This window comes from Camarhynchus parvulus, chromosome 13, assembly GCF_901933205.1.
Source record: "Camarhynchus parvulus chromosome 13, STF_HiC, whole genome shotgun sequence".
Taxonomy (NCBI): Eukaryota; Metazoa; Chordata; class Aves; order Passeriformes; family Thraupidae; genus Camarhynchus; species Camarhynchus parvulus.
The window spans coordinates 14,948,421-14,967,276 of NC_044583.1; the positions used below are offsets into that span (position 1 = coordinate 14,948,421).

At 65.1% G+C, this 18,856-nt stretch overlaps 3 protein-coding genes across 9 annotated transcripts in view; 2 read left to right on the forward strand and 1 right to left on the reverse strand.

The window, feature by feature from the left end:
- The first annotated feature begins 2,537 nt into the window (after window positions 1–2,537).
- FGFR4 (fibroblast growth factor receptor 4) lies at window positions 2,538–9,092 on the forward strand. The gene is made up of 18 exons (XM_030957537.1): window positions 2,538–2,739; window positions 3,097–3,201; window positions 4,112–4,381; window positions 4,487–4,576; window positions 4,696–4,862; window positions 4,949–5,072; window positions 5,344–5,534; window positions 5,647–5,785; window positions 5,869–6,062; window positions 6,307–6,452; window positions 6,594–6,715; window positions 6,815–6,925; window positions 7,062–7,252; window positions 7,660–7,782; window positions 7,857–7,927; window positions 8,133–8,270; window positions 8,338–8,443; window positions 8,530–9,092. Exons 2-18 carry the CDS (start codon window positions 3,129–3,131, stop codon window positions 8,674–8,676), a joined length of 2,403 nt encoding a protein of 800 aa, XP_030813397.1. The 5' UTR covers window positions 2,538–2,739; window positions 3,097–3,128; the 3' UTR covers window positions 8,677–9,092.
- Window positions 9,093–12,530: 3,438 nt separating this feature from the next.
- The window catches only part of NSD1 (nuclear receptor binding SET domain protein 1), a 64,587-nt gene continuing 58,261 nt past the window's right edge, over window positions 12,531–18,856 (forward strand). For 3 of the 7 annotated variants that reach the window (XM_030957777.1, XM_030957776.1, XM_030957778.1), the window contains exon 1: window positions 17,102–17,875. In XM_030957777.1, the coding sequence (XP_030813637.1) occupies window positions 17,246–17,875 (630 nt within the window). In that variant the 5' untranslated portion in view covers window positions 17,102–17,245. Of the gene's footprint in view, window positions 12,645–15,946; window positions 15,984–16,552; window positions 16,601–16,942; window positions 17,020–17,101; window positions 17,876–18,856 lie in introns of those variants that run through there. The other 4 variants (XM_030957775.1, XM_030957774.1, XM_030957773.1 and 1 more) reach the window with 4 other exon arrangements.
- Window positions 15,579–16,742, reverse strand: LOC115908855 (basic proline-rich protein-like). Its single transcript, XM_030957715.1, has one exon. It carries the CDS (start codon window positions 16,740–16,742, stop codon window positions 15,579–15,581), a length of 1,164 nt encoding a protein of 387 aa, XP_030813575.1.

An 18,856-nucleotide genomic window follows, 5' to 3' on the forward strand; every position in this document is an offset into this window, starting at 1 on the left:
CTGGAAGCTCTTGTGCTGGGGCTCACCCCTTGCTCCAGGGCTGATCCACTCCCTCAGTGCCAGAAGGTTCACATCACCCCAGCCCATGGGGTGAGCCTGCTCAGCCTCAGATCCTATGCACATACAGGGTACAGTGAGCTGGGGCTTCTGTGCCCCAAACAAGAGCCGTTCAGGGGAGGCCAAGAGAAACTTCCAGGAGGAAAGAGCCCCCCAGGCTCTGGCCCCCACAGGAGCCACCGTGCTGCGTGGGCTCTGGCTGGCCGCAGGTGCCACCACAGCGGGAGTGGCGGCAAGTGCTGGGGCCAGGCACAAGGGGCGGCTGTGTTCCCGCAGCTCCGGCTGCCTTCCAAGAGCAATATTGTTGGCACCAGGCAGGCTCCCTGCACCGGCAGCACATACATGGGCCTTTCATGAGGAGAGTGGGGATGATTTACTGCCTGGGGGAAGGGGCAGGGGCGGGAGGATGGAGCCCCAGCATGCCGGCGCCCGGCCCCTTGTGCGTGCTCACTGCCGCGGGGCCCTGCACACGTAAGCAAGGCCAAGGGTCTGGCCGGGGGTCGTCTCTCCCAATGGGACATGGGGCAAGAGGGATCCCTCTGCACCATCTGTGGAGTTCTGAGAACACACTTCATCTCTGGGCACCCCGCTGTGTCTGAGCTAAGTAACCACGGGTCACACATTGCTTGTGCCACAGTGATGGGGGCAGCCCATGAGCTGGGGGAGACAGGGGCACCAGAGGAGGGTGCTGGGGCAGGGGTGCACCCACAGCACAGAGTGCTGTGCTGGCACAATCCACCCTTGTTGAGCTGCTGGCATGGCAGAGGCCGTTGTGGTGCTGCCGGCAGCGGGTGGCAGGCGGTGCGGCTGGGCTGCTGTGAAGGGCTTTTTGTTTGCCGTCAGTTGCTGCTATAAATCAAGCCAGGCAGCCCAGCCCAGCACTGCCCCACGGCAGGGAGGTGACCAGTTCCCAGCCGCCTACAGCAGAGCCCCGCCAAGCCCTGGCCTGTTCCTGGCATTGTCCTGGCCCAGTGGGGATGTTCAGTGTGACACTGGGCAACGTGCCCACACTGGTCTGCTTGCCCTTCTTCCACCCAGCATTGAGGAACCCTGGGATACACGGAATCCTTCCATGTTCATCCCAGGCTGCAGCTCCCACAGACTCCCCGGAGTCCCAGCTCTCCCTGGTGTTCCCAGTACTGGGAACATCCCCTTCTCTCTGGTTTTAATTTGGTTTTGGTTCGAATTGAGCTGAACCCAACATTTTTCTGTGCTTCCGGCACGCTGTGAACTCTGCAGGGGCGGCCGCTGCTCCGTGAAATTGATGTTCTTGTCCGCTTCACGCGTCAGCAGGAATGAACAGCTGCTGGGGGCTGCTGGCCCCCGGGACTGCTCTGTGCACCTCTGCACCCCAAAGGGACACCAGTACTCCAGATGGGGAGCAGCACAGGGTGGATGGTGCTATGGGAGACTGTAGCACCAACCAGACCTCACAGCGAAACCGTGTCATGCTGGATGGTTTGGCACAGCAGAGCAGCATGGACAAGGCTATGCCCGGGACTCACAGTGTGGCCCTACAAAATGAGGGGTGACAGTGACAGTGTACCCCATTCACAGGGCCTCAAGATCCACACCCGGCATGGGCAAGGCTGTGTATGGGGCTCAGCACAGCCCTGGAAGGTCTGGCTGGAAAGCAGGTGGCCAACCAGACGGCGATACAGGAAAGGAGAGCAGCTCTGGGGCCAGACCCTGGCCATGTACTGGGGGATGGCAGCAGGATGCTCAGGGGACATTGTTCCTTGGGATCACACCAGCTCAGAGTGTCTGAGGCCAGGCTTCCCCCAGTGCCCAGGGGTCTTGCATGGGCCAACAAGAAGCAAGGCCCGGGCATGGTGGGGTCTGCCTGCCCCAGCACAGGCAACAGCATAGGGAAGGTGAGGGCGAAGTGTTTATGGGTTGGATTAGGCCGCTCCAACGCTGGCTCGCACCTTAGCCACGTTTTATGGCGCTCCGTTATGGGCTCCTAATGAGGGTCACAGCCACTTTATGGCACTGACAGCGATAAGGCTACAACTAATTATGGCACAATTAGCGTGTGGGCTGCTGGGCACCCAGCAACGCTCAGCGCCCAGCCTGGGTCACCACACCTGCTTGGGGCTGGAGTGCTCCTACTCCCAGCAATCGGGGGGAAACAGGGTGGCCTTGCCCCCTGTCCCATCTGTTGCTCCCCACGCCTGGAGGACAGCACAGGGGAGCAGCCCCGGGTGTTTTGCAGCCCCCTGCGTTCCCCACCCGTGAGGGGAGGCTGCATCGGCGGAGCCGGGATGGAGGGGGCCGGGGCCGCCTCTCGCTGCCGGGGGGGAAAGGCCGGTGCTGCCCCCCCACTTCCCCCGTCCAGCTCGGCGGCAGGTCGGTTTGCAGAGGTGCCGGAGAAGCGGGGCCGGTCCCCGTCCCCCCCTCCCGCCTCCCCAGCGCTCCGGGCGGGGCCGCTGTAACCCGAGCGCGTCCCTACAAAGTGCCCGCGCCCCCGAGGCGGCGGCAGAGCGGGGCCGGAGCCAGCCCGGAGCGAGCCCCAGCCCTGCCCGCAGCCGGAACCGTCCCGAGCCCGGAGCCGGAGCCGTACCCGGCCCTGCCGCCATGGGGCCGCGGTGTGGGGCTCGGCGGCGCTGAGCCCGCTGTCCCCGGACTTTGCCCCGGCCCGCGCAGCGCAGGCGGCTCCACCGCGGGACCCCGTCACCGCCGGTAACCTCGCCGACCGCGACCCTCGCCCCCGGCACCATTCGGGCCCCCCTCGTCCCGGGACACTCTCCCCCTCCCTGGGATCCCCCGCCGTCCCCCGCCCCCGGTTAACCTCCCCTAGCGCCCTGACCAGGCTGCCGCTGGCTGGAGAGGTCGGATTCCCGGCACCCAAACGGGGTGTTTCCCATCCCGTGCCCCCTCCCATTCCTGCCCAGGGACCCCCGTGCTCTGCCTCCCGTCCATGATCACCCACCCACCCTCGCGGTGACCTGGGGACCTCGCACTGCTTCTCCCCCGTGCCCCGGGAGAGGAAGGGGCTGCCCGCCCGGATCCACTCACTCGACCCTGCCTGTCCCGCAGGGTGGGACCCCCGCGCTAGGGGGGCCTGGAAGATGCGGCCCCTCTTGCAGGTCGTGGCGGGGCTGCTGCTGGCGGCGGCTGCACGGGGCAGGGCGATGGAGCCAGGTACGGCTGCGGGGGGCGAAGCGGAGCCGGGGGGCGGCGGGAGTGGGTTCGTGCTTTCTGGGGCGGCGACCCCCGGGCTGGGATGCGGGTGTTTGCCCTGGGCACGCAGCCCCACCGCTCTGCCTGCAGGGCAGGGCTGGCGGGAGCTGGGGACACGGCACAGGGACCAGCGTTTCCATCACTGACAGGGGCAGGGTGGCTCCAGCCGGTCTGTCCCTGTGCTGCGGGGGCTTGGCTCGCAGGGACACGCGTGGCAGAGAGGGGTTGCGAGACCGCTTTGGGCTGTGGCTGCTGTGTGTGACTCCTGGCGAAATGCGGGCACTCCGTGCCTTGAGGTGCGGGAGAAGCGTCCCCGGGGACCAGAGACCAGCTGCCCCACATCCCTCCTGTGCTGGCCATGACCTGGGCTGGAGACACACTTGTGTGCTCCAGGCTCCTTCACGCGGGCAGTCGAGCTGCCGTGGGATTGCTGTGCTGGCGGCCAGGTTGTTTCTGCCCTCCACGTGCACATGCTGCTGCAAGCTGGGCTCCAATGCCAGCCTGGGCTCGGCCACGGACAACCCGGCTGTAGGGGTCCCAGCCGTGCTTGGGGCATGTAGCGCTCTGACGCTGGGTGTCTGGAGGGGTTTGTTACCCTCCTTCAGAAAGGCAGAGCAAGCCAGAGCACCCTGAGCCACTGGGAGTGGTGGAAGGATAGTGGCATATGTGGCCTTGGACGGGGACATGCCATTGGGGAAACCGTGTCCCTGTGTTCAGGGCAGAGTCCAGCCCTTACCCGCTTCTGAGGCGGCAGAGCCAGGCTCTGGGCTGTGTCACATCACATGCTCTCCACACTAAGATGGGCATATGGAGGGGTCCTGCTGTCAGGGAGGGGTGAGTGCTGGGGTGGGTGCTCACCACATCTCTCCAGAGCTATTTGAGAGACCCTTGCTGGAGTCAGAAGATGAACATCTCCTCCTGGACCCGGGCAACACATTGAAGCTGTACTGTGACGCCAATCAGAGTGGTGCCAGTGTGGTCTGGTACAAGGAGTCCCGGCCACTCGTCTCGGGGGGTCGCATCCATCTCCATCAGGGCCTGCTGGAGATCTCAGAAGTTGCCTACGAGGACTCAGGGCTCTACGTGTGCCGGGCACGGGGAACTGGAGAGGTCCTGCGCAACTTCACCATCTCTGTCGTGGGTAGGAGCCCCGGCAGCACCCAGCTACCCCCGGGGCAGTGAGGCAGCCACTGCCCACCCCGCCCTGCAGGCAGGGATGTCCCTCTCAACCCGGTTCCCTTTGCAGACTCCCTGGCGTCAGGTGATGATGATGAAGATAGTGATGGGGACAGTCCCCACGGAGACCGAAATGAGGAGTCAGTCTATGTGCACAGAGGTCAGTACCACACCGGGTCACTACAGGAGAGGGCAGGAGGGGCAGAACCAGGGGCAGGGGCACTGCTGCCTCCTGCTCCCTGCACAGCCCCTCCCACTGTACATCCTGCATGTCCCCAGCCCCTTACTGGACTCACCCACACCGGATGGACAAGAAGCTGTACGCAGTCCCTGCGGGGAACACGGTGAAGTTCCGCTGCCCGGCCTCAGGCAGCCCCAGCCCCAGCATCCGCTGGTTCAAGAATGGGCGTGAGTTCCGAGGGGAGCACCGCATCGGGGGCATCCGGGTACGGGCCAGCTCCTCCCACCACAGCTTCCCTCCCAGGATCCCTCCTCCCCAACTCACCTCACTGCCTTACCTGCCCCTCTGCAGCTCCGGCACCAGCACTGGAGCCTGGTGATGGAGAGCGTGGTGCCCTCTGACCGCGGCAACTACACTTGCCTAGTGGAAAACAGGTTTGGCAGCATCCGCTACAGCTACCTCCTGGACGTGCTGGGTGAGGGCTCCTCAGCTTGGTGCTGATCTGGGCTTCCCCATGCCTGGTGGGGTCAGGGAAAGGGGTGCAGGAGTCTCTGTTCGTGGTCTATCCACTGGTGCAGCTCACATGTCCCTCACAACCCAGGGACATGGGATGGAGACCAGGCTTGGGTTGCACTGGTTTCTTTTAGGGCTTGGGAAGGGCTCCTTGGTGGGTGGAGAAGGAGGGAGAAAGGAGCCTGTGCTCTGGGCCACCATGTCAGTGACACTGCTCTGCTCCCTGTGCGCAGAGAGGTCCCCGCACAGGCCCATCTTGCAGGCTGGGCTGCCTGCCAACACCACAGCCCTGGTGGGCAGCGATGTGGAGTTCTTCTGCAAGGTCTACAGTGATGCCCAGCCCCACATCCAGTGGCTGAAGCACATTGAAGTGAATGGCAGCAACTACGGCCCCGACGGGGTCCCCTATGTGCAAGTGCTCAAGGTAACACAGGCTGGAAGCACTCAGGTCCCAGACACCCATGCTAAAGTGGTGACAGGGGTGCACAGAGCTCCCCGAGGAAGAGGGATGCTGAGCATCCATCCCTCTCTGACAGACTGCAGATATCAACAGCTCTGAGGTGGAGGTGCTGTACCTGCGCAATGTGTCCATGGAGGATGCTGGCGAGTACACCTGCCTGGCAGGGAACTCTATCGGCCTCTCCTACCAGTCTGCCTGGCTCACTGTCCTGCCAGGTAGGGGTGGGGTCCTCGTGTGGGGTCTGGGATCCCCAGCACACAGAGGCCATGCCTCAGGCCAACTCATTCACTCCCTGCAGAAGAGGAGCTGGTGCGGGAAGCTGAGGCCCCTGAGACCAAGTACACAGACATCATCATCTACACCTCGGGCTCACTGGCCATGGCCATGGCCATTATTATTGTGGTGCTGTGCCGGATGCAGACTCAGTCGAGCAAGCAGCACCTGGAGCCCATGGCAGTCCACAAGCTCTCCAAATTCCCCCTCATCCGACAGGTGGGTACCAAACTTGAGCTCTAGTAATGCAGGGGGACCTTGGTGACCAATGGGCTCCAGGAGTGCCGCTTGTGCCCATCACACCTTACCCTGCTGCCAGCCTTGGGGCTGCCCTTCCCGCTTCCCCCTGCAGCTCCCTCACCCCATTGCTCCAAGTGAGATCTCTGCTTTTCTGTTGCATCTTTGTTGGGCCCTGGAGCATGGGATTGGATGGATGGCTGAGGACCTGTGTCTCTCTCCACAGTTCTCCCTGGATTCCAGCTCCTCCGGGAAGTCCAGCACATCCCTGATGCGGGTCACCCGTCTCTCCTCCAGCTGTGCCCCAATGCTGGCTGGTGTCATGGAGCTGGACCTGCCCCTTGATGCCAAGTGGGAGTTCCCCCGGGACAAGTACGGTTCTACAGGGCAGGGACAGGGGCTGCTCTCCCCAGCTGCCCCAGGGACAGCAGCATGCAGGTGGTGGATGGGGAGGCCTCTGGCCACCATCAGACCATCCCTGTGATCTCTCATGGCTCTGCTTGTCCCTGCCAGGCTGGTGCTGGGGAAGCCCCTGGGGGAAGGCTGCTTTGGCCAGGTGGTGCGGGCAGAGGCTTATGGCATAGACAGAGACCGGCCAGACAGAGCTGTCACCGTGGCTGTCAAAATGCTGAAAGGTAATGGCTTCTGTGCCAGTGTCCTGGGAGCAGAGGTGGCATCAGCGCTGGGCAGGGGTGCCACCCAGCTGGCATCATGACACAGCCCTCCTTCCCTAGACAATGCCACTGACAAGGACCTGGCTGACCTCATATCCGAGATGGAGATGATGAAGCTCATGGACAGACACAAGAACATAATCAACCTCCTGGGAGTCTGCACACAGGATGGTGAGGGGGCTGTGCAGGCAGGGTTTGGGCAGGGCATGGGCATGGAGCAGGACCAGGGATGCAGGCACTTGGGTCAGTGGCTAACTGGGAGGGGACAAGGCCAGGCAGGGGCTGAGCAAGCGGCCACCCTTCCCAGGGCCACTGTACGTGATTGTGGAGTTTGCTGCGAAGGGCAACCTGCGTGAGTACCTCCGTGCCCGCCGCCCCCCGACACCTGACTACGCTTTTGATGTCATGGCAATGCCTGAGGAGCAGCTCTCTTTCAAGGATCTGGTCTCCTGCGTCTACCAGGTGGCCCGTGGCATGGAGTACCTGGAGTCCAAACGGGTATGGCTGGCATGGCCTGCATGGCTACCTGTGCTGGGCACAGCTGGGGAGGGCATGGTGGCGACAGAGGAGCTGTGTATCCCTGGTGAACCCACAGTCCCTGTGGAAAGGGAGCCCAGCCAATTCCCATAGGCTCTCCAGAACCTCCCAGCCCCATCCAGCAAAGCTCAAGGCAGTACTTCCCCAAAAATATGGGACTCAAAAAGCCTGACCCACCTCATGGGGAAGTGTATGTGGCCCCCCCGGTGTGCCTGTCACTGCAGCCAGCCCGGTGATGGGATGGCCCCACCACTGCAGAGGTGCTGGGGGGGTGTGTGGCAGGGAAACAGTGATTTCAGTGTTTGAAGGGAATATCTGGAGCTGGAGTCACCATGTCACACCCCTGCGGGTGATGCTCCCCCTGGCAGTGCATCCACCGTGACCTGGCTGCCCGCAACGTGCTGGTGACAGCGGAGAGCGTGATGAAAATCGCCGACTTTGGCTTGGCCAGGGACGTTCACGACATCGACTACTACAAGAAAACCAGCAATGTGAGTGGGGCTCCTGGGACAGGGGCACAGGGACCCCCACCAGGGCTGAGCTGAGCAAGGGGTTGCTCTCCTAGGGTCGCCTGCCAGTGAAGTGGATGGCCCCCGAAGCCCTGTTTGACCGTGTCTACACCCACCAGAGCGATGTGTGAGTCCTCAGGGGAATGAGGGTCTGCTGGGTGTGGGTTGAGGATGCTGTTGGTGTGGGACAAGGCAGCACTGTGGGGTTATGCATGTACTGGAGGGTCCTCATAGCAGAATGGGGATACTTTGTGGGAACAGTGCAGAGTGCAGTGAGGCTGGGGGAGAGCCCTAGGATGTATTTGACCCTCCTTTGCTATGTGTGATCCTAGGTGGTCCTTTGGGATTCTGATGTGGGAGATCTTCACACTGGGGGGCTCCCCATACCCTGGCATCCCTGTGGAGGAGCTGTTCAAGCTGCTGAAGGAGGGGCACCGCATGGACCGGCCATCCAACTGCACCCATGAGCTGTGAGTACCAGCCAGGTGGGTGGGCAGGGGGCACGGTGAGACCCTGCTAACACCCCCTTGTCCCCAGGTACATGCTGATGAGGGAGTGCTGGCACGCCGTGCCCTCCCAGCGCCCCACCTTCAAGCAGCTCGTGGAGGGGCTGGACAAGATCCTGGCAGCTGTTTCAGAGGAGGTGAGAGGAGGGGAGTCTGCTGGGTGAGGGCTGGGCAGTGTGGGCATTGACAGCACTGGTGGTCATGGCACCATCCCTCCTTGCAGTACCTGGACCTCTCCATGCCCTTCGAGCAGTACTCGCCCTCCTGTGAGGACACTGCCAGCTCCTGCTCCTCTGATGACTCCGTCTTCACCCACGACCCGCTGCCGCTGGCTCCTCACCTCTTCTCCTACCCCAGCGTGAGGACTTAAGGGAGGGCAGGGAAGGGTGATGCTGAAGCCACCTCTGCCCTTGCAGGGAGGGGGTCCGGGTTCCCAAAGGTGCCTGCTTTGTCCGGGCTGAGCAGTGGGTGGGCAGGGCCCTGAGCCACAGCACCAGGGCAGAGTGTCCCTCTCCCCAGGCTCCTTTTGGGCACTGAGCCATCAGCCCTGGCTGAGATGTGCCTGGTATTGTGGGGCAGCAGGAGCCAGAGCCTCTCCATGTGGGCACTGCCTGGGATGCCCATGCCATTGCCCAGGGAGATGGGCTTTGGCCAGTGCTTCAGTGGAAGTGTCTCTGGGCAGGAGCCCCACTGCTGCCAGGCTCCTGCTGCATCTGTACATAGCCACAGAGATGAATATTTATGTACATGAAATTTCAACCTGATAAATTATTTTTTTGGAATACACCCCGGTGCAGTTTCTGGGCTGCTCTGGAGCACAAAGGGCTCACCTAAGCTTGGAGGGCAGGTCAGGGTTTGCCTCCTTGCTGCCTCCTTGCTCCAGCCAGTTCAGGGCCTGCAGTCACTCCTGGGGGACACAGAGACAGTGCCACAGGTGCAGGAAGTGATGTCCCCACTCCTGTGCCTCCAAGCCTGCTCCAGCACAAAGCACCCTTGCATCTGTTCCCCATTAGCCACTGCTGCACTAAGCCACCGTGAACTGCACTACCAGCACTGCCCTGAAACTGATCCCCCAACTGCCATGGGCTCCCAGGCTGGGAAAGTGCTCTGGGGCCCAGCCCCACGCACTGGGGACCCCCCGCACCCTCCTGCCCAGGCCGGCCCAGCACTCTGGATTAAAGTGAGTTATGGGCTCTGTCTCCCCAAAGCCTGTGGGAGCACAAGCTGGGGGTCTCCAGCCCCTGCTCTCTGATGCCTGTTTTGCCCCCCCTTGCCCTGTGGTGCCCAGCAATGATGGCAGCGTGGGCAAGGAGGGCTGCAGCTGTCTCACCCCCTCCTGCCAGCCTGCTCCCTGGGTCTAGGGTTTCATCCAGGGCCAGGCTTTGCCGGCCGTTAGCCCCAGGATCTGGTTTCCTCCTTCAGCTCCCAGCTGCACTCACAGCCCCCCGCCTGGAAGCTGCCTCTTCCAGCATGGAAGGTGGCTCTCTGGCACAGCCTGCCCCAAAACAGCCCAAGGTGATGGGGCTGCCAGGTGCTGTGGGGCAGGACCTGGACCCAGGGCAGCTGGAAAGGGAATCCCTAAATTCTGGCTGCTGCTGTGGTGGTGCCCGGGTCTGGGGTCACAGGAGACACAGAACTTGGGACTTGACACAACCCTGGGTGTTGTGAATTGTATGTGCTGGGAGCCCAACAGCTTTCAGAGCCATCCTGGTGTCCCCTCCTTTTCACAGGGCTGCAGGGGGGATCCCACTCCACTGTCATGCTTGCAGCCTCCATCTCCAGCCCAGCTCCCCTCTCTGCTGGGAGGAGCCCCCCGTTGCAGCAGGGCGGGCGGGGGCAGACAGCCCCCTGGCAGGTGTGAAACCTGCCTGTGCCGGCAGCCTGCCTGCCCGGGAAGGATCCCAGCTGTCCTGTAATGTGCCAGAACCAATGCATTTCGCACAGCCCTGAATGGGGCATTCACACGCTGAAGGGCAAATTGCCCAAGCTGCCCACAGGGGCTGCCCAGATCCCTGCTGGGACTGAGACTGAGCACGGAGAGGGGCTGTGCCCAGCTTGCCCCACCTCACACCACAGCAGGGTTTCTGTGCTGAGGGCAGCACAGAGGGTGGGCAGTTCTTGCTCACCCTGCTCTGCCCTTTCCCTGGGGCCACAGCCAATTTCACAAGGGGAGGCATAGGTGGGTTTGCTAATGTTTAATACCAAAGGGAAGGAGGGAGGCAGAAGGGGACACTGTGAGCAGGGACCTGCCATCCCCTGCCAAAGCCTCACTCACTCCCTGCTCATTTAAAAGGCTTGCCACAGGTACAGGCAGTGCCTGCTACCCACAGCCCAACAACCCACACCATGCAGCCCACAGGGTCCTGGCTGTGCCCAGCACTGTGCCCACCTGCCTGCCCCAATTTGTGGAAAAGGCCCTCAGCCCATCCTCAGGCACCACTGCATCCCCCAGTGAGCCCCCAAAAGCTGCAGCAGCCGGTACATGGGCTGTGCCTGAGCCAGCTCTGCCAGGCACAGGGCAGCCGAGGCCATGGCTGGGCAGGGAAGCAGCCCCACGACAACTGGAGGCAGTTTTTATTGTTTAACATTCCTGGTATTTTCTGTCAGGGCTGAACCAATTGTCCTTAATCCGCCAGGCTCTGCTGGCCAAACAAGTGTGGCTGAGCCACCAGCATCCTGTCCGCACGAACAGGCCCCTTTTGTGAGGGGGATTTAGTGTGTAGCCCAGTAAATCCTGCTGGTTTCCTGAGGCAGCGTTCCCACACCCCCACCATTACACCCCCTCTTGTGCCTGCTCCCAGCCCCGGGGCCCTGGCACCGATCCCTGCCCGGCCATGCCCGTGGGCATCCTGTCTGCCCAAGTTCTGGGGCCATGTACCTGCTGCCCCCCCAGAATCTGCCACTCCAGGGCTGCAGATTCCCCCTTGCTTGTTTATTTCTGGGATATGTCTGTGAGTCCTTATGGGATGTGGGGTGTTGGTGGGGCTGAGAAGCTTCACAGCCACCCCAATACGCTGCAGGTCCTTCATGGGATGCTGGGGTCCCCTGCGGGGAGTACTGTGGTTCTGGAGGGATGCGGTACTCCTGGAGCAGATGCTGTGATTCCCGGGGAAATGCTGAGCCCTGGGGAAGGTCTTGGGTGGGGGAAGGGGGTGTGTGGGGAAGATGCTGAGTCCTGGGGAAGCTGCTGTAGTCCTTGGGGAAATGCTGAGTGCTGGTGGATCTGGTTCTGGTCCTGGGAGGAATGCTGAGCCCTGAGGGAGACAGCACCCCAGGGGCCAGGACACCAGCTGGTTCCTCATTCCAGCTGCGGGATGTGGCTCCGAGCCCCTGCCCGGAGATGCCTTTGCTTAACGACTCTGTTGTTTGGCCGGGAGCTGATGTTGTCTTTTCTCCACAAAACAAAGGCGACAGGATTTTATCTCTGGGGAGAATCTGGTTTCTGTGAGATGCAGAAAGCCTCTGCCCCCGGGCAGGAGAGGGTGAGGCTGGCGGGGCGGAAAGGCACCAGGCTGCCGTCTGCCCCACTGCTAGGAGGAGCTGGCACTGCCCCTCTGGCTGCTCCTGTCTGCCGTAGCCCTGTTCCCCGACCTGCTGTCATTGTCCCATGCCTGTGCCCCATGTGCCCAGGCAGCGAAGGGAGGGAAGGGCCCCCATGGGTCAGTGGGCAGAGAAAAGGGGCCCATGAGCACCCACACGTCGGAGTAGAGGCTGAGGCACAGCCCCATCTCTGCTGTGGAGGAATCCAAACATTGGATCCCAGCACAGCTCCTGCGTCCAGGGACACCTCACACACCGATGTAGGCGCACACAGAGACGACGTAGGCATGCGCCGAGCTCCCATATCCATAGAGAAGCACCTGCACACTCACTTCCATGCGTGCACACTCACCTCAGGCACACCCTCCAGGAACATCCCCCCATGCGTGCATCCACTTCCAGCCAAGCACACACTACATCATCCCCCCAAAAAACCCCATGCACCCTCGCACACCCGCACGCACCCGCTTCCACGCACACACATGTACTGCACCACCCCTATCCACACACACACACACACACACACACACACACACACACACACACACACACACACATCTGCACCTCCCTTCACGCACCCGCTCTCCACCCAGCGGCAGAGCCGAGGCTCCAGCGCCACTGCGGACCCTCAGGCTCATCCGGACAGGCCAGGCTGGGGGTGCCGGCGAGGGCGGTGGCCCCATGGTGCGGATCCCCCTCCCGCCGGCCAGACCCGCCGGTGCTGCGGGAAGCCGCGGACTCTCAGCCCCATCTCCCGGCCGGCGGGAGCAGCTGCGCGGGGCGGGCAGAACGGAGCGGGTGAGCAGCTCTCCTGCCGCACATCCCCCGTATTTGGCTGGTCACAGTGGCCTTCGCGGCAGGACAGGCACGGGATTGTGTTGGAAAGATGACAAACGCGACTGGGAAAAACAGTCTGCGGCATGGGGATGTACCCTGGCTCTGCTCTCCACCACCCGAACCGATGGATGGGGCTGGGAGCGGGGCAGGGCAAGGGATTGGGCTGCAGAGCTACGCTGTGTCCCAATGTGCATCCCTTTGTATCCTTCCAGGTGACAGGAGCAGTGTGGGGAGGGCACCCCATGGTCACTTGAGCCTGGTGAACCTGGCTCTACCTTGGATGGATGGATCAAAGCCCAGCGTGAGCTCAGCCACGCTGCTCAGGGCTGAAAGCCCTGCACACCCCCTAGGCTGAGGATGGGGGGCAACCTGAGGGCTGGGGAAGCAGGGCGGTCCCCGAGAGCAGCTGCAGCACCCAGACGGGCAGCCTGGGCCTCGGCCCCTCGGGATTATCCCCGTGCTGCATATATGGCTGCTGCAGAGACCGGCCTCCAGGTGACAGTGCAGCGATAGCTCTTCCGCGCCGGGCGGATTTGCTCAGCAGTGATGGCTCCTGTCCCCTGCAGCTCGTAGCAGCGTCCTGCCCGCACCCACCGCCCTTGTGTGTCCGTGGGCTGCCCCCGCAAGATTTTGGGGGGCCATGGAAGCACCTGGGCAGAGGGACTGCGAGGTGAGGGACCTGGGAAGCAGAGGTCACCGCGGCAGGAGGAGCAGACCCGGAGCCGGGGACACCGGGCCGGTGCAGCCGCGCCTGCGGGCACGGAGCCGGGCTGAACCCCACCCATGGGCCCGGCTCCCGCCGCTCCATCCCTGCGGTTTCAAGCCACGCAAGCCGCTTCCTGGGGGAAAGGGGGCCCCCGGCAAACCCTCCGGGCAGGATGCTCTCCGCTCCTCTCCTCCTCTGCTTCCTTCCTCTCCCTTGGCCGGGCCAGCCCTCCCCCTGCCCGCCGCGACTCCTTAACCCTTTCGCCCACGCTCCCGGCCGCGATCCAGCCCCACGGCCACGGCTTCCAGCCACCGCCCCCGGCCCTTTGTGCAGGATCCCGGTGCTGCCCCCGGGGTCCGCGCTCCCCCAGGCCCCGCCCCGGCGAACATCCGCGGCCGGAGGCGACTCGCAACCAGCCCATCCTGCCCACGGCTCCCGCGGGACCCGCATGGGCCACAGCTCCCTCCGCGCTGCGGTGTGGGGCTCCCCGCTCCTCATCTCCCTCGGGGGGAGCGCGGAGGAGCCCCCGGTGCGGGGCCGCGGTCCCTTCGGCATCCCCGCGGCGGCGGGAGCGGCCATGGCGGGAGCCGAGGATGCGCGTTCCCGCCGGGCGCGGGGGCACCGGGCCGTTCCCTTGGGGGCACCGTGATGCGATCTGTGCACGGGCACTGGGGCCTGCAGAGGGAGCCCGCAGTGCCGGGCGGTTCCGTGGCTGCCGGCCTGACCGGCCATAGCGCTGGGCGCGGGGCTGGGCCGGGGGTGAGCACGATGGCGGGGTGGGGGCTGAGGGCGAACCCCGCGGTGGGGCGGCCGCAGCGCCCCGCGCTCCCCGCTGCAGCCCGCAGACAAAGCCTTGAGGCGGCGGGGCCGGCCACGCTGCCCGGCGTGCCGCACATCCGGGCGGGAGCGGGCGGCAGCGGCCGGGATGCCATTTCCCTGTTCTCTGCCGGAAGAGAAGGGCCGGAGCAGGGCCCTTCCTGCGGGCCTGGCCGTGGCACGGGCAGAGGTGACACAGCACATGGGAAGTGCGTCTGAGGGCATCCCGCCACCGCTGCCCTGCTCCTCCCTGCGCCAGTACCCACAGGGCTGCAGGTGGATCGCTGCGGGGCCCCGCTGGGACAGCGGGAGGTGGACGTGCCTCGGGGTGTGCGGAGCTGCCCGGGCATCGCTGCCCAAGCTGGACAGCCCCTGCACACCAGTGTCCCATCGGGATGTGCTGTGCCCTGTGCCCACGGACCAAGGGCTCACAGGGGAAACCAGGCTGGGACGTGTCCTGATGGTGGCCCTGGCTCTCCCCTCTCAGCCTAAGAGGGGACGCTTCTGCAGAAGGAGGACAGCTGATGACAGTCAGTGCCCAGGATACAGTTTCTCTGCTTGGAAAAGCCCTAAACATCTCCCCAGGTCACTCACTGGGCCTCAGACACCAGGCGTTCCTGCTCTTCACATGCCCTGCCTGCCCCTGGGGGGGTATAAATAAACCACTAGCTTTATTTTGGGAACGTGGCAGAAACGTGCGTGGCAGGTTGCTCCGATGAGAAAGGAGGAAACTTGGCTCTTGGGCCCTCTCCCAGGTGTGCCAGGCTTTGGCTCCCAGTCGATCCCTGAGAGATGGACAATGTGTTTCCCCCATTCAGGTGTAAACCAAGGGATCCAGGCACGCTGGGCGATGCCCTAGCTCTCTGAAGGGGGAGAGACCTGTGTGGATACTGGAACTTAGTGCCAAGTTCATTCAGCACTGGGGCACAGCATGACCCCGGCTCCCACATGTCACCATGGCATGTGAGTATGGAGGGAAAGGGCCTAAAATAGGTCAGGTGCCACCAGGTGAGCCCTGGGCTGGGACCTCGAAGGTACAAACATGTCACGAGCTTCCTGCCGAGCCACCCCACCCTCTGTGGGTGTGCTGGAGTGGCATGAGCTGAACATGGCAGTCTCTCCGTGGTTGCAGCAAACCAGTGGGGTGACAATGGGTCGGGGACCTTGGTGTGGCTCCTCAGGAGCAGACGCCGGGAGAAATGGTTGCTCCATCACCAGCCACAGACAGGGCAGAGGGAGTGCATGGGCAAGACCGCAGGGGCACCAGGAAGGCAGGTGCCCTCAGTGGGGCTGCCAAGGTGCGCGGGCAGGGAGGAGGCAAGTCCTCAGTGCCCCGCTGAGGTGCCAGCCCGCAGCCGCTCCAGGACAGCGTTTCAGCGGGGAAAAAAGCTGTGCCTGCGGGGCAGCGAGGCCCGGGCAGCGGGCGCTCCCTGCCTGGGTGCGCAGAGCGGCTGCTCCGGGGCCCAGCCCGGCGGGGAGCGCGGCGCCAGCACGGCGGGGGCTCCCGCACGCCGGGACGTCCGGACGGGGGCGAAACAAAGGGCAGCGGCGGCGGGGGGAGCGGGTCCGCCGGGCAGCACCGCGTCGAGCCCCGCGGCGGCACCCGGGGCGGCAGCGCTGCCCTGCCCCCGCGGCCCCGGCAGCAACGCCCGGTGCCACATCCCGCTGCCCCGGCTGCCCCGCCCCGTGCCTGCCCAGCCGTGCCGGTGCGGCGGCGGCGCTGGCGCTGGCGCCCGACCCGTTGCGGCTGGCGGCGGAGACCCCGGCCCGCATCGGAGGTAGCGACGAGCCGCCGCCCGCCGCGGGCCGTTTGCGGGGCGCGGTGGCAGCCCGTCCCGGCGGAACGGGGCGGCGCGCGGCCGGGTGCGCGCCGCTTCGGCGGGGGAGGGCGGGTGGGGAGCGCGGCTGTCCGGGAGCGGGCGGAGCCCGGCGACAGCCAGGCCGCGGGCACCCGGCGCCGCTCCCGGCGGGCGAGGCTCGGCAAGGCTCGCACGGCTCTGCACGGCAGCCCCGCGGAGGGCGACAGCCGCCCCGCCGGTCGCGGAAGGGCGGCGGGGGAGCGCGGCGGCGCCGGGCGGGCCGGCCGCGGGCGCGGCGGACAATGGCAAGGGTAACCCGAGCCCAGCGGGGGCGGGCGGCGACCCGCGCCACCCGCCCCGCTGACCGCCCGCGGGCACCGGGGCCGGGGAGCGGTGCCAGCGGTGCACGGGGGCGGCGCCGCCCGGGTGCCCCGCCGGGGCGCAGGGCCTGGCCGACTCCATTTTGTTGGCGCCCGCTCCGCCGCCGTTCGCAGGCCCGCGGCCTGCCCGGCATGGGGGGAGGGGGTGAGCGGCGGGGGAGACACTGCGGGGCCGCCCCGTCCCATCCGTGCCCCCTGCCGCCGCCTGCGATGGAGGTGCGGGCGGCGGCCCCGAGGCCGCGGTGCCGGGCGGGGGGATGCGGGGGAGCGGGGCAGGCCGGGCCGGGCCGGGGCGCGCCGCCGGGGGGCAGCACTGAGCGCCCCCTCCCCACCTCCCCCTCCTGACATGGGGGGGCATCGAGGGGGGTGCTCGTGTGGGGGGTGGAAGGGGGGCCAGGCCCGCGCGGGCGCGCGCGCGCTGATTGGCCGCGGCCGCCGAACCCCAAGAGCGGGGGCGCGCGGGGCGGGGCGCGCGCCCTCGCGGGATGGCGGCGGCGGCGTCGGGCGCGCGCATGCGGGGGAGGGAGGAGGAGGGAGGCGGCGGAGCGGCGGCGGGGCCTGGCCGGGCCGGGTCGGCGCGTCTCCCCATCCGCCCGCTCCGGGGGCAGGCGCCGAGCCGCCCGCGGCACCCGCAGGTGAGCGGCGGCCCTGCGGCAGCGCTCAGCACGGCGAGCGGCCCCGGCGCCGGCCGTGCCGAGGCGAGCCGGGGTGGCCGTGCCGCGGCCTGGGGCCTGTAATCCGGCGGTGGCGGAGCGGGGCCGGCGGAGCCCAACGCGGCCCCCGGGTGCGGCTGCCATTTTGCGGTGCAGGCTGGGCTGACCCCATTGTGCTGTGCCCGCAGGTGGATGCCCGCCGCCCGGCATGGAGCAGGCCTGCGAAGTGAGCCGCCGCAGCTGCCTCGTCCCCTTCGGCACCTCGCTGTCGGCCGCCGAGCCCAAGGGCGGCCCCTTCGGCGAGGCCCGCGGCCCCGAGCCGCCCGCCATGCAGCTGGCGGCCGCCAAGCCCGGCTACGGCCAGGACCCGTCGTCCTGCTACATCCCGCTGCGCCGGCTGCAGGACTTGGCTTCCATGATCAACGCCGAGTACCTCGGCGGTGCCGCCGACGGCGCTGAGGCCCTGCCCGACCCTGGCTCGCCGGGCCCCCGGCTGCCCGCGGCGCAGGACCCTGCGGCCGAGGTGCCCCGCGGGGCCCGGGCCTTCCCCCTGCTCCTGCGGGACAGTGGAGAGGAGGCGCTGGAGGAGGAGGAGGAGGGCGCCGAGACTCCGGAGGAGGAGGAAGAGGACGACGACGACTACGACGACGACGACTACGAGGAAGAGGAGGAGGAGGACGACGACGACGAGGAGGAGGAGGCGGCGACAGAGCTCGGCCCGCGGAGCCGCGGCCGCTCAGCTTCGCAGCGGGGCCCCGACAGCCGCCCGCAGCCGGCCGAGTCCGTGCCGGACGGCGGCCCCGGGGACCAGCCGGAGTCCTCGGCCGCCCTGCAACTCGTAAGCACCGTCGGGGCGCGGACGGGGGGGCCGTGGCCGCTGCCATTTTGCGGTGCGGCAGGGCCGGGCCGGCCGCGCTGCCTCCCTCGCCCCGGCACCCCGGAGGATGGGAGCCATCTTACCGAGCGAGGGGAGCCCGCCGGGGCCGGCGCGGGCTGTCACCGCGCTCACCGCGCACCTGTGTCCCGGCGCGGCCGCCCGCGCTCCCCCCACCGCTTTTTCTCCCGTCAGGAATAAGAGGCATCATCCTTCTGCCCAGCGACTCACTGCGGAGTTCGGTGGAGTTTTTTCCCCTTTGAAGGGGGTTTTTTTGAGCGCAGTGCAGATGAGGAGGGCAGGAGGGAGCGTTCCCATCTCCTGCCGCTCCGGCTGAACGCTGTCAGAGGCTCTTTGTCTGGCCAGGCCTGAGGTTCCCGAGCTGTGAGACCTTGGCGGTGGCCGGGGAGAGGCCGTGTCATGGCCTGACAGACCTCACGGGCAGCAAACCTTGCCTCTTATTCAGGCGGACTTTTTTGTTTGTTTGTTTTAATTCCTCTCTACACTCACAAATTCCTTTAATTATAATATAATTAATAAGAAGCAGAACTGATGGAACTGTAGTAGGAGTTCTGAAAGGAGCTAGATGCATTTAGTAATTTTTTTGTGTACTTTGCTTTTGAATCCAAGTGTAAGAGATGTTTCTCAGTGTAACCTTTTATTTGCAGCCATATATGTATATTTCCTTCAGATTTCGGTTGTTTGGGGTTTTCCTTGTTTATTTCTTCAATATGTTTTTCAACTTCAAGGTTCCCTGCTGGAGGATACTCTGGACTTAAAGTATTGATGCAGGGTTTGAAGATTAGCTCCTTTGATAGGACTAATACCGAAACCATCTTGCTCTCTAATTTCAGTAGAGCTGCTGATGCCGGACAGATCGTGCTGGTGCGTGCAGTGCTTGGGAGGCAGGATTGTGTTCCTTTGGGAACACTCAGTGTTCTGCTT